The 12,066-nt window shown below is 49.8% G+C and overlaps 4 protein-coding genes across 4 annotated transcripts; all 4 read left to right on the forward strand.

Annotated features, from left to right (window-relative positions):
* Positions 1-469: 469 nt before the first annotated feature.
* Positions 470-1,012, forward strand: AUEXF2481DRAFT_33862 (uncharacterized protein; the record flags this gene model as incomplete). The annotated part of the gene is made up of 1 exon (XM_013483564.1): positions 470-1,012. The coding sequence occupies one exon, from the start codon at positions 470-472 to the stop codon at positions 1,010-1,012; it is 543 nt and encodes a 180-aa protein (XP_013339018.1).
* Positions 1,013-6,191: 5,179 nt separating this feature from the next.
* Positions 6,192-7,211, forward strand: AUEXF2481DRAFT_566933 (uncharacterized protein). The gene is made up of 2 exons (XM_013483594.1): positions 6,192-6,232; positions 6,282-7,211. Exon 2 carries the CDS (start codon positions 6,444-6,446, stop codon positions 7,107-7,109), a length of 666 nt encoding a protein of 221 aa, XP_013339048.1. The 5' UTR covers positions 6,192-6,232; positions 6,282-6,443; the 3' UTR covers positions 7,110-7,211.
* A 102-nt stretch (positions 7,212-7,313) lies between these two features.
* AUEXF2481DRAFT_9335 (uncharacterized protein) lies at positions 7,314-8,843 on the forward strand (the record flags this gene model as incomplete). Its single annotated transcript, XM_013483554.1, has 2 exons — positions 7,314-7,945; positions 8,432-8,843. 2 exons carry the CDS (start codon positions 7,314-7,316, stop codon positions 8,841-8,843), a joined length of 1,044 nt encoding a protein of 347 aa, XP_013339008.1.
* A 990-nt stretch (positions 8,844-9,833) lies between these two features.
* Positions 9,834-12,036, forward strand: AUEXF2481DRAFT_48677 (uncharacterized protein; the record flags this gene model as incomplete). The annotated part of the gene is made up of 3 exons (XM_013483578.1): positions 9,834-9,867; positions 9,977-11,856; positions 11,902-12,036. The coding sequence occupies 3 exons, from the start codon at positions 9,834-9,836 to the stop codon at positions 12,034-12,036; spliced, it is 2,049 nt and encodes a 682-aa protein (XP_013339032.1).
* Between the last annotated feature and the right edge of the window lie 30 nt (positions 12,037-12,066).

Raw genomic sequence — 12,066 nt, forward strand, 5'->3', positions numbered from 1 at the left:
TATTGTGCACAGCCATATCTCGCTAAATGCAAAGTGCTGGGATGCAATCTGATGCCATGAATCGAACCAACTGCATTCGATGTATACGAGGTCGTTCATGTAAGCACCACCGTCTCTGTCGACAGGTATGAGAACCGAACAAGTCCTCCACTTTCACCATGATGTTTTCAAGATGCAGCTCGGGAGGGTTAGTCGGTCGTGGAGCAGCCTCTCAGAATGGAGCTACAGACTATGCCTATGACAACTTGGTAACTTGCGTGTCGGACTTCTCAAACGTCAATTTTGTACCACAGTAAGCGTGTGACCAGTCCGGAAGCTGTCGACTGCAACAGACCTTGTCGACCATGCGAATGTCTGTGCAACATACGCAGTAACCTGCATTACAGCATAGTCGCACCTTCTCAGATCGACATCTGCATTGATTATAGAATAGACTCCGGCTGACCCCTGTCACCTTTGCATTCTCGCCATGCATTGGTTTGAGAAAGCAATCAGACTCGAAGACATGCCAGATCATCGAGACATCAACGCATGGATGGGGCATTGTGGTGGCACTGATCCTCATTGCCGGCAAGGCTGTTCGCCGGCATGTGCCAATTACACCTCCATGACAGGCATTGAGAGCGCATCCAAGAATCATTCAGCAGATAGTGTTGTTGAGGAACCCAGAGCCAAGGCACACAACCAACCTCTAGTGGGACAACCGGCGGTCCAAGAAGCCATGCGGAAGGTACAAGAAGGGCGTGTGGCCCTTGCAAGAACACAAAACCTTTTGCCACAACATCAGGTACGCTTTGATGGGCGAATGCCTACCACATCTGGACTTTTGCAACCGACGGACGGCACCAGGCCGACAGCATCATCAACAATTGCCAGTGACGACAAGTCGTCTGCAGAAGACAACACCGACATGGCGCGACATACTTTGGTGAGTTCAACAGCAGAGCCCGTACTTGAAGACGAGGATGAAGGTGCAGAGTACGAGCTCGACGACCTGCAGAGATGTTGTTGATCAGACGTGCCGAGAAGGCCGTTAAATCCAGTTGGAGAGCCGCCGGCTTGAGAACCATAGACCGTACCATATCACTTGTCAAGTGCTCTATTCTAGCATTCTGGGACTCATGCAAGAACATTCGACGAGGCTCTCCGTCCAAATCATGATTTCTGTCGAAAGATCAGTTTTGATGGTCGCTGAAGGAGCTTCTCCGACGTTTGACGAGAACCAAGCTGATACCATGCGCCAGGCTTGAGACGTAGTCACACGACAGCCTGAGTGGAGGTTGTCCTAGCTGTTTGACTGCACCTATGTGTTCCTCGATGTTCGATGGAGCGGTCGATCCAGACTGTTGAGGTACTGTGGCGAGCCAGCACAGCTACATCTGGACGATGATCGCAATTGCTGAGTGCTAGTGGTAAGGCACAGGTCTCTCAGTGGTAGGGGAAGATGTCGTGTTTCCGAGTGATGCGCTATTAATTAGTTTGTGGGGAGCTTGTCGAATGTCGGTGAACTGCGATACTCCGGCTGAATGCGAGTCGGAGCTGGGGAAATGCTTTGTTTGTTGATCTGTTATGTTGTGACCTGCTTCCGAAGCAGCAACATGGATGTCGTGTAATATTTGAGAGGCATTTCGATCCTCATGAATTTGAGCTTTGAGTCGAATGTGACGAAGGACCTAAGTGGCACGTAGCCCAACCGAGAAACACGAGTCGGTACGCAAAGTACTGTACCTACCCCGCTAAGCTTTTCGGTGACCAGTTGACTCGAAAAGAAATGAGATTTCATTGTCAAGCACATCATCCACTGGAGTGTACCAGTCTCGAGAGACATGTCAGGATGGTTCGACGTGACGTTGTCATGGTGCGCACGCCTCACTAGTACCATTGCAAGCAGCATCTGTATCAAAAGACAGGTTCGGGTCGTCGCTTGGAGGTTCTCGACGCCTGAAGAAGGCTCGCTCGGGCCCTGGAACAGGCCTTCCGTCTCCCAGATACCACAAGACGGCGATGCGGAAATTGGATGATGCGTCTTCTAGAGAAAAGTGATGGACTTCTCACTCTCCGTATTCCCAATTCCACGCTCTCCGGATTGAGTATTGGCAGGAGAGAAAAAGGAGCACTGATACTTTCTTGCGAATCATTTGATCGCGCAACGTTGTGGTCATGCGCGGAAGCACGCTTGGATCTTCTGCTTGTTTTGAGTTTCGTTGTCCAGGTTGACCTTCCATCGATCACTGTGAGTCAGAAATGTCTGCCCTCAGAGGTACACTCGAGATCTGGTTTCGGCATCTGCCTGCGACAGGTGACTATCATCATTGTGCAAGGCTGACAGGTGACTTCTGCAGGCGCGCGTCTACGAACAACCTCGGCTGCCGTTCGCAACGGTCTCTCAGTAGGTTCTTATCTTGAAATAGCACGGTTGTCAACAGTCCCGACCAAGAAGCTTCCGGCTCCTCACAGCAACAGACTCGTGAGAAGCATTTTAGACCTATCGTTTCCAGATGCGCGAAAATTCTCCGTGACCTCGACGAAGCATTATCGTCAATCTGATCAGCGTTAAGATGCGATAAGGGGCAAGCAAATGCAGGCACGTTTGAGGGTTAGCTTTCGACTTTGAACCGCATCTACACACCTAGGTTCGAGTAGTTGTCGCAAAGTCGCTGCCTCGCAAGACTCGCCTCACACTCGGGACACGGAAACACCCAACTATCGTCTCTCCGCTGTCGCAAAGGTAAACCGCCTCGCACCCGGTGTGGCGAATGCGAACATCTCCGGTTCGTAAAACCGTTGCCGTCCTCTGAATTATTCACCTTGTACAAGGCGCATGACCGAACGGAACTTGTAGGAGTAGGGAGAGAAGTCACGTCTTGCACGGAAGTGACGAAGGGATTTGTGTGGGAGTGGCGCCTGTCTGATGCAATGGAACAGGGGAACTTTTTCCCCCGCCTTGTGAATGATTTGTTTTCTGCGATGGACATGCACACCAGGGAGAGTGCTTTTGGAGCTGAACATCGAACTGTAATGAAAGTAGGTGCGTCTATTCAATGATCGGCAAGAAGAAGTAGCAAATCTACTAGACGACCGTACGTACGAGTTCTCTCTCGTGTCTTTTGCGTGTGCAACGTGGCTGATATTCTTTGCCAACGTCTGCCATGGCGGCTTCGAGTCTTTGCACAATGTTCGCATGACGCAGATTCGAAACACAGACTTGCATGATTGGAAGGAAATGAGACGACAAGGCAAAGGGAGGAGGTGCTTGGGTACGTAAACCTCCCATCGGACGAATGCCCTGTTGATCAACCACGACATCATTCCAAAGATCTGCTTTGACGCGTCCCTCCGCGAAGCGACCTGTGTGCGTGTGGGTCCGACTTTCGGTGCTAAGGGTAACGTGAGCCGAACTTTTAGGCTTTCCAATGGTCCACCAAGACCGTTGTGCCTGCAGGGATGGCTAGACCCTGTAGCGTGGCTCGTGGTACACCTGGAATGGTACAAATGTCTTGATGATCCCCCTTCTACTTACTTTGCTTCCGCTCTGCATCCCGCATATCTTTATCCCTCACGCAGAGCTTGAATCATCAACTACCGTCAACTATCAAGTGATCACACACCAACCTCATCACCCTATCACTGCATAATCACAAAAATGGTCACCTCAAAGTTTACCGAGTTGCTCGACGACTGCACGCCACTGTCTCTTCCATCGGCCAATGTCACTCTTGAAGACTGCCTCGAGAATCGTCAGAGATCTCCTTCTTCAAGCAGCAGCAGCTCCAAGGGTTCAATCGAGAGTGTCAAGTTCGCCGCCTCGACTCACAGCCCTCCTGCCACACCCACATCGCCTATCTCTGGATTGATGCGTGCATTCTCCACCCGAAGAAGAAACGCTCCCTGAAAGCCGTTTAAGGATTCAAGACACAACAACACACTCCTTCGTCGCCTAATCGCAAACACCAATTGTTTGATCACTTGGAAAACATCGTTCGACCCATCCACACCAGAAGCCTTTATCTTTCACCGACAGAAATCACCTGGCACCGCTACGATTTGATCAGCCAGATCAGCAATGCGACCACCGAACCTACCTTCACTTTTCTGCTCGGAACAATGTATCAGGTGGATCCCCAGACTCTGAGTCAGGGTCTGACGACAGCCGGTTTTCCCCTACCGGCTCGTCCGCCGTCAGGCCCCGTGCCCACCGAGTCAATGCCGCGGACATGCGTCCATACAGCGCCCTTCACCTGAACTCGAGCTGTCTAGTTCGACCGGATACAGAAAGTCTCTTCACTATGATCTTTCATCCATTCTCAGTGGATCTTTTCCACCATTCTCTTCAGCTTGTTCGACAATTTCGCCGACAAGCCGTTGGCTATTTCTTCCCCCAAAGGCTCAACGCTGTCTGTGTATACGAGTCGGAACAATAGAATTTTGATGTCCTTCTCTAATTGTGTTGCTTTCGCAAATGCCGATTGCACACATCCCATTCATGGAAACCATTTAATTATTAATCTATCTTTTCCATCCATTTTTTCTCTCCATGCATGACGCACTGTCCATAAATCTCCGTGATCTACAAGCGTTGTCGCTTCGCAGCGCTTTCATCTACTTGTCTGCCGCGTATGACGACGTCAATCATTCCCACGATGTTGATGCTATTGTATTTTGTCTAAACACTTTACTATGAATCGAGAAATGCAGGAAGAAATCGCACGAATAGGAATACAAGTCCGTGTAATTCAACTCTATTGTAAAGAATACGAGTCGCATGGCATTCGGCTCCACTCCACTATTGGAAAAATTCTCTATCTTCAAGCCAAGCAGTGCATCTTGTGGATTCGGCGTTCAATCTATTCTCAACCAATACAAAAGAATGCTCTCATTCAGCTAGACAGGATCTCTGCTGTGTTGTCCGACATGCGCCCTGTGTTACATGGATAGATGGTGCAAAGGTGACCTCAACAGTAATGTGAACTCGGACCTCGCCCGTGGTTGTCGATAGCAAGATGGAAGGAAAACCGAAAGACAACCAAAACCACTCCAACGCACTCTCAAGATACTGTTCCTTCACACAAAAAATTGACCAGATTCATAACACATGTTTCTGTGTGCCACTTGCATGGGAAACTTCATCTCAATGTCACTTTGTGGTTATTTAGACACGGAGTAATTACAGCCAGGGTGCTACTCTCATCCATGTGTCGCCAAGACCGAAAGTCCCATGAGCCGTGAAGCACGCATTTGCAAGGATGATTACAGAGACACGAGACTGACTGCATGTTTGTTATCGATCAATCTGTGAACTAGCTGTCACTGCGTGTTTGTTTGCGTTGCAGTCAATCAGAGCTCAAAGAAGATCTGATAAACTCCTGCCGAAGGAGAATTGGAAATCCACGAGCGGACCCTTGATCAACGCCTCCTCCGATTGCAAATCATGAGTGATCAACAGGACACGCAAACGTGTTCGGGCAACGTCAGCCTGTAAATCCTCCATAACGTCTGCCTATCTCAGCCTCCACAGCAGACGTAGAGCCAAAACAAATCATGGGATCCTACATCCTTTTACAGAAACGGTTTACGTGTGCAAAATGGAGGCAGAGCACAAAATCGCAACATGTCCACTACGTCAGAGGCTCTTTTCGGATGCGGCTCCGGGATGTCTGCGTCACGCCCAGACTTGATTTCTTTCCCTCCATCTCCACTTCCCATCTCACCACCTCAGGCCAGACTGCCGGAGACGGAAGGCACGGGTAATAGATACGCTTCTTACGCCCTTCCCGACTCGCCTACCCTTATCTCTGATACATGATGCAGACCCTGCGGAGAAGAGAGGAGGCGAAAGGAAAGTTACGGCTCCAATGCGTGACGCGTATTCCGTCAGCGTGTTCGACTTTGCACCTTCTCTTCGCTCCTCGGCCGACAAATCCTCAGGATCTTCGAACGCTGTGCGAAGGACCGACTGTTTTTGGCTAGATGACGAGCCGTTCAGATGACGGGAAGAGGAATGTAGATTCAAGCGACGGGCCGCTTCACATTCCAAAGCGAAACACACACAGGCTCATGCTCGCAAGTATTCCATGTGGTAGGACGTACTCTGGGATTAATAGCTTATACTGAACTATCATTCTGCATGCTCTCGGTACAATATGCGTTCAAGACGATGACTTGGCGACCTGAGATTTCTCAATCATTGCGTTGCCTAAGACGGCCTGGTGAGAACAATGCGTTGTGTCTATGAGTCCGAAAACAGCTTACCTGGAGCTACTGAGCATGAACTGATTTTGCAGTTACACGCATCCGCAACCAGTGTTCTACTTGTCCTTCTTCCGGAAGTACCCCAGGACAATGACTCGAGTATAGGTGGATAATTCGACGTTTGTAGATGGTTGAACGTCTCCTTACCTGCTATCACTTTTGATTGCGCGCGAGCCCGAAGTTTTGCTCTTGCCATGTTGGCTCGACAAGCACGCCGCGAGCTCCGCAGCGAATTCGACGACAAGCCAACAAGACTCGCTAGAACACGGCCTCGCGTTCGAACCACGACCCAGTTCGCAGACCCTGACTATAACCAGCCAACACCGATGCCAAAAAGTGCCGCACTCTCGCCGACTTGGGCTAATGTCCATAAGATTGCGAATGGTCGGCAATTCCATGAGAGGGTCAAGGTCTCTGACTTGGACCGATATGTCGAAATTAACAAGACCGCCAACCAAAGGTTCAGACGCGGAGATCATACGAACTTTGTTATTGAAGACAGACCTTCTGCATCTAGAACCCGTTCCAAGGATATCTCGAGCGGTAGCTTCTGTGCCGAACCTTCTATCTCACCCATGGGCGACTTTCAAGATCGAATTGCGAGGTTCAATTTTGCTCGAGCCCAAGCCATGGCGTCGCCACAATCTTTCAGAAGATCAGCCTCACGTCCCAAGAGAGTCGTGATTTTAGACGAATACTGGTTGGATGATGACAAGCAACGTAGGCGCGTGTTGAGCTCTCCGAGTTGGAGAAAGACAAGACCTGATACGCCTTCCTCTACCAGATCTAGAATCTTCGATTTCGCATCCGATAGTCGCATCTTGACGTCGATCGAAGACTTTCTGCCACGATCTCGCTAGGTCTGGCTAGTGGTCATTCTTGCCATCTTCGTTGGCTTAGCGCCGCCATCCCAGGATACGACCATTAAGCAGGCGCACAGGACTGTGTGTGCTCACCTTGGTAATCCTGCCGCTCTGGACTGTGATGGCAACTCCAATCTCACCATCAAAAATGTTCTCGATCATTGCCATGATACTGCGGGGAGAATCTACGACAGTATCCACATGGCAAGCGTGAAAGCATCTTTGGACGATGTGGTGCAATCATGCAAAGGAACTGCCAGCAGCTACGCTTCTGAGAAATTCGAAGACGTCAAGGCAGTCCGAGGTGACCTGAAAGAAGCTCTTTGCAAGCTTTCCGGATCAGAGGAACTCGTCGACTGTGTGAGAAAACCTGCTTCGAAGCTCAGCAACGCATATGAAATGGTTGGAAGCGTCGTTACGAGCCCTTTTGGCAGCAAGCAGACTGGATCATCTCGGGCATCACCAGCTCCGACTGCCGAAGCCGGAACGCGTCAATATGCGCAGTCTACTACAAGTAGTCATGCTGAGGTGGTCGTCCATGATTTCGTTATTTCCTTAGTATATGACTTGAGCAGTACTGTCGAGTCTAAGTATGCTTCCGCTCAATCTAAGCTGTCTTCAGTGAAGCCTCGGATGTCCTCCATTGGTTCGACGATTCGCAGCAATGCCCACTCGATTATGGACCAACTCATATCTCCAGACAAACATGAGACTAGCTCCGACACAGCGTCTCCTATGCCATCTCTTGCTGGTTCGAGCATGTACGAAGCTATAGAGTCAGTGTCCAGTCTCAAGGACCTTGAGCTTCAATACGACCTTGCTTTCGCCAAAACGTATCTTCATCTTCTACGGGACGACGATAGTTCAATCAAAGCACATACGGAGAGAGCGAGGCGTCAGATGCAGTCAGTTATGGACAAGTTGCGACAGGTGAACGGTGAGATTGACGAATTCATGATTTGCATAGCACGAGAGCCCAGCAGAGCAATTCAAGTGCTTTCTCGTGAGGTTTCTTACGAACCGCAGACAGGGTCACGATTCAGCTTGACAACGAGCCGGGAGAGTATAACACCAGAACACGCCCTCGCTACACTCAGACGATCTGCTCGATGTCACAAGCATGTAGAGAGGGTAAATGTGCAGTTGGAAGACGCACTGAAGATTCGAGAGAGGCTACGGAGGGAGATCGACAGGTTGACAGATATCTCGCACCGACGCGATTTTGCCAGAACAGCGCCTTTATATTTTCGTCCCACTCGATGGGCTCCTCCTGTAGGACCTTTTCCAGCCCTGCTTCGCCGGGGTTTACCCCCACTCAGCGCCTTCAATTCTGTCAATATATTTTACTGGAACGTATACCTCAAACGTAGCGAAGAGGAGAGGGAACAGGGCCTTCGACTGAATCGCTTGCGCGCAGCGCTCAGTCAAATCCGGGCTTCTTGTCATGCCTTTGACGAGATGAAGGTGTTGGCTGAACGTGGTCATGACAGCTTTGTTACTGCTAAGCATTACATCGACAACCACGAGGCTATGGTAAAATCAGACCCTGTCTCTGGCCCAACCTTTTTGCGGGAACAACTCGAGGTTATAAAGAACGAGTTAAAATCCAGCGACAGAGCTTTGGGTGAGAGGAAGAGACTCAAGGAGCAGATCAGAAGAAATGCGTGGACGCAAAATGAGAACGCGACCGATGTAGTGGCTCCGTGGGTCATCAAAGAGTTGCAGCTGTAAGCATGATGCCACTTTTTATTTGGTCATCTGAGCTTTGTTTTATGGTGATTTCTTCCTGCCTCTGCACAATACATAGCTCAGATATACATGATTTATGAGCTTGGCCTGATCATGATGTCATCCTATCTGCCGTGCCGTCCAATTTAAGATAAGTAGCACAAGACCTCATCTCGTCTGCTTGAGGCACTACTATACACAAAAAGCTTATCTCTTCTCATTTTTCTGGCTACCTGACCTAAGTCTGTATATGCCTATAACAAATTGAACTCAGACGCAGGCAGGAGAGCCGCAATACGTTTTGTTGCCCATCGGGTCACGAGTCACGATACGAGTCTACTGCTGCGCCGCCGCAGGCTTCAGGCCTCAGAATTAAATACGAGAGAGTCAGCGATCCCCCCTGACCTTTGATCGGTCGGTCAGTAATTTCATCTTGGTGCTTGGAGGAAATATGCAAGACTTGGCAAAGGAGCTGCGGGAGAGGCTTGTCTAGTACCAAAGCGGAAAGATCAGCTTGAAACACAATCAGCAGGAATTTGGATCAGATCCTTTGCTACGTTTCGGCTGTACATAAATTAACCAAAGCTAAGCTAATTCAGTAATGTTGGCACTGGAGAAACGCCATGTGCGGCACTACTCTAAGCGCTCGGTTCAACCTGGAGTTCAACCGGACTATTAAGGTAAAGGAGCACGCGATCGCTGGCATACAATTCTACATCAATTGAGGCTGTAGGTATCTTTCTTCTTCTCGTTCTCTTCTCAAGACAATTGCCGCACCCAGGAGGCTCTTCGAAGTGAACACATGTACTGAACGCAGGATTGCAAGATTGATACTGGACACCGGCACCCTATCTACTGGTACACACGCGACACACGTGCTCCAATGGCGACGTGGTACAGAGATCAAAACATGCAAGAGGACCTTCAAGGCTCGAATCAAAGTCTTCCCAGCATCTCACAGAGTACACGGGATCGGCTCGCGTTAACTCCAAAATGGTTACCGAGACGGAAGATGTTCATGCTCAAGGTGGCCATCATATCTACTTCGGTCTTCGCATGGTTACTCCTTTATCCCGGCTACCAGACAGACGCTGAACCGATCCCGTACACAATCAATGACGATTCTGGGTATCAAGTACAAGAAGACGAGACGCACCACATATTTCGGAGTAGTAATCAGAATCCGATGAGCCGCCATCCTTTTAGCATCAGAGCATATGAAGCTATAAGCAACGACTGTGCAGAACAGTGGATCGCACATCATCAGTGGGGCCCCGCATGTACTGGAACGGATCTCAGCGATGGACTTCAAGTAGACGGCGTATGGGCATGGGTCAATGGCTCTGATCCCGTACAGATTGCTGCACGACAACAATACAGACCCAGCAAAAACATGAACATGGACGCGACTCACAGATTTACCGAGCACAACGAACTTCTTTACTCTATGCGAGCCGCCGTCGCATCGCTAGGTCCCGAAACGATGCAGAGGACACATATACTGGCCAGTGCTTATCACGGGTCTAATGGAAGTCTTCACAATATGGCTGGACAAGTGCCGTTCTGGCTGAACAAGGAAGAGGCATTCACTGGTAAAGGACGTGTTGTACTACATCACGACGCAGATTATTTCAAGCCGATGGCTGGATCCACGACCAATATGTCGGCATGGGAGGTGCAAGAATGGAAAGATGCGGTCATTCCTAGCTTCAACTCACTGGCAGTCGAGGCGCAGATTCAGAATATCGACCATACGTGTGCTGACCAGCTCGTCTACTACAACGACGACTTCTTCACGCTACGCAAACTTGCAATCTCAGACTTCACTACACCTTTGTATGGGCCTGTGATCAAGACACTTACGAGGATCACAAGCATGTACTTGCCCGCCAAGAATACGCTCTGGAGATACATCAAGCCCGCAGGCGAGGAGCCTGGTATCAAGCGAGCTGGATGGGTTCTCGGTATGCGTTTCTCCCTACGCCCTTTGTACTACATCACCCATCATCCGAGAGTCCTATGGCTTCCACTTCTCCGAGAGGCCGCTCAAACCTTCCCCGAGGCTTTTACGGATACACCACTCTCGCGGTTTAGGATGCAGGATAATGTTCCCGCATCTATCCAAGCGATCTTCCTGGGGTCATGGTATGTCGTGGAACGACACCGTGAAGCGTTATTGTGGACTTGGGCAGTAGCAAAATGGGGAGGGCTCGATGGAACCATGAATGATCTGAAAAAGGAGCGTATGTGGATGGAACTGGCGAATGAGCCGACATACTCACGGTCGTATCTGAACATTCGCGTGCCTGTCCGGGCGCCTATTGAAGATCCGAATGTCTTCAAAAGTGCGAATATCAGTATGCCGACCTCGACCGAGTACTCGTTCTCCAGCAAAGACGGATATGCGTTGACGTACGTGGACTCGATGTGGCCATGGAATCGACCCAGGCATGGCTACCCAGATCTCACACAGGGTCTGCTGAAAAATCAAAACTCAACCGGGGACTCAACTCGGGAGTCTCAGCATGTCAGGGATCCCAATTTTGTTGCTGCAAAAGCATGCGCGATAGTCCGCTCAGCCTGCTTCGACTCATTCTCTGGAAACGAAACCGCCAGCGATTTCTTCAAGCGCATAGCCTTCGAGCAACCCAAATGCGGTGACTGCATCATCACTGCCTTGATCGGTGCAAGCGGACCATCTGGTATCGACAAGTTTTTGCCGAACTCCCATACTAAGTTGGTCTCAGAAGCTCACACACCCGCTCAATCGCGTCCTCCGCATCTGCCTCTGACCTCGGATTGGACGACATCAGATTTCACTTTGACTGAAGCCATACCGAAAGACTCCATAAAAGCCAACATGACTTTACGAGCCTGGTGCATCCGACTGATTCAGCGATACTCATACGTCCTTGGCTCAGTAGAAAGCGACTTCTACAAAGTTGAGCGAGCAAAGACGCTAGAAGCTCATCTGAATGGGGTAGAGCAGAAGCTAGAGGAAGACGCAAAGGGCGGAGTGAGCTCGCCCGATTCAATCGAGGACACATTTAATCTAGGCGAGTCTAAAGGACCTCTAGCATTCTTGTGTCTGAATGACGACATTACAGAAACTGGCAAGCTTCGAGATCGTGTCGACGAGCTGTTGAAAGATTTCTTCAGCAAGATGTGGCCCAGTAAGCTGAGCTTCGAGAGATGAGAAAATGAACATCTGATTTTCTGTTTGACT

Source organism: Aureobasidium subglaciale (assembly GCF_000721755.1).
Source record: "Aureobasidium subglaciale EXF-2481 unplaced genomic scaffold scaffold_40, whole genome shotgun sequence".
Classification (NCBI taxonomy): domain Eukaryota; kingdom Fungi; phylum Ascomycota; class Dothideomycetes; order Dothideales; family Saccotheciaceae; genus Aureobasidium; species Aureobasidium subglaciale.

What these genes read in the sequence shown, in the direction of transcription:
- AUEXF2481DRAFT_566933 (XM_013483594.1), top strand. Translation starts at nt 6,444, where the DNA reads ATGTTGGCTCGACAAGCACGCCGCGAGCTCCGCAGCGAATTCGACGAC.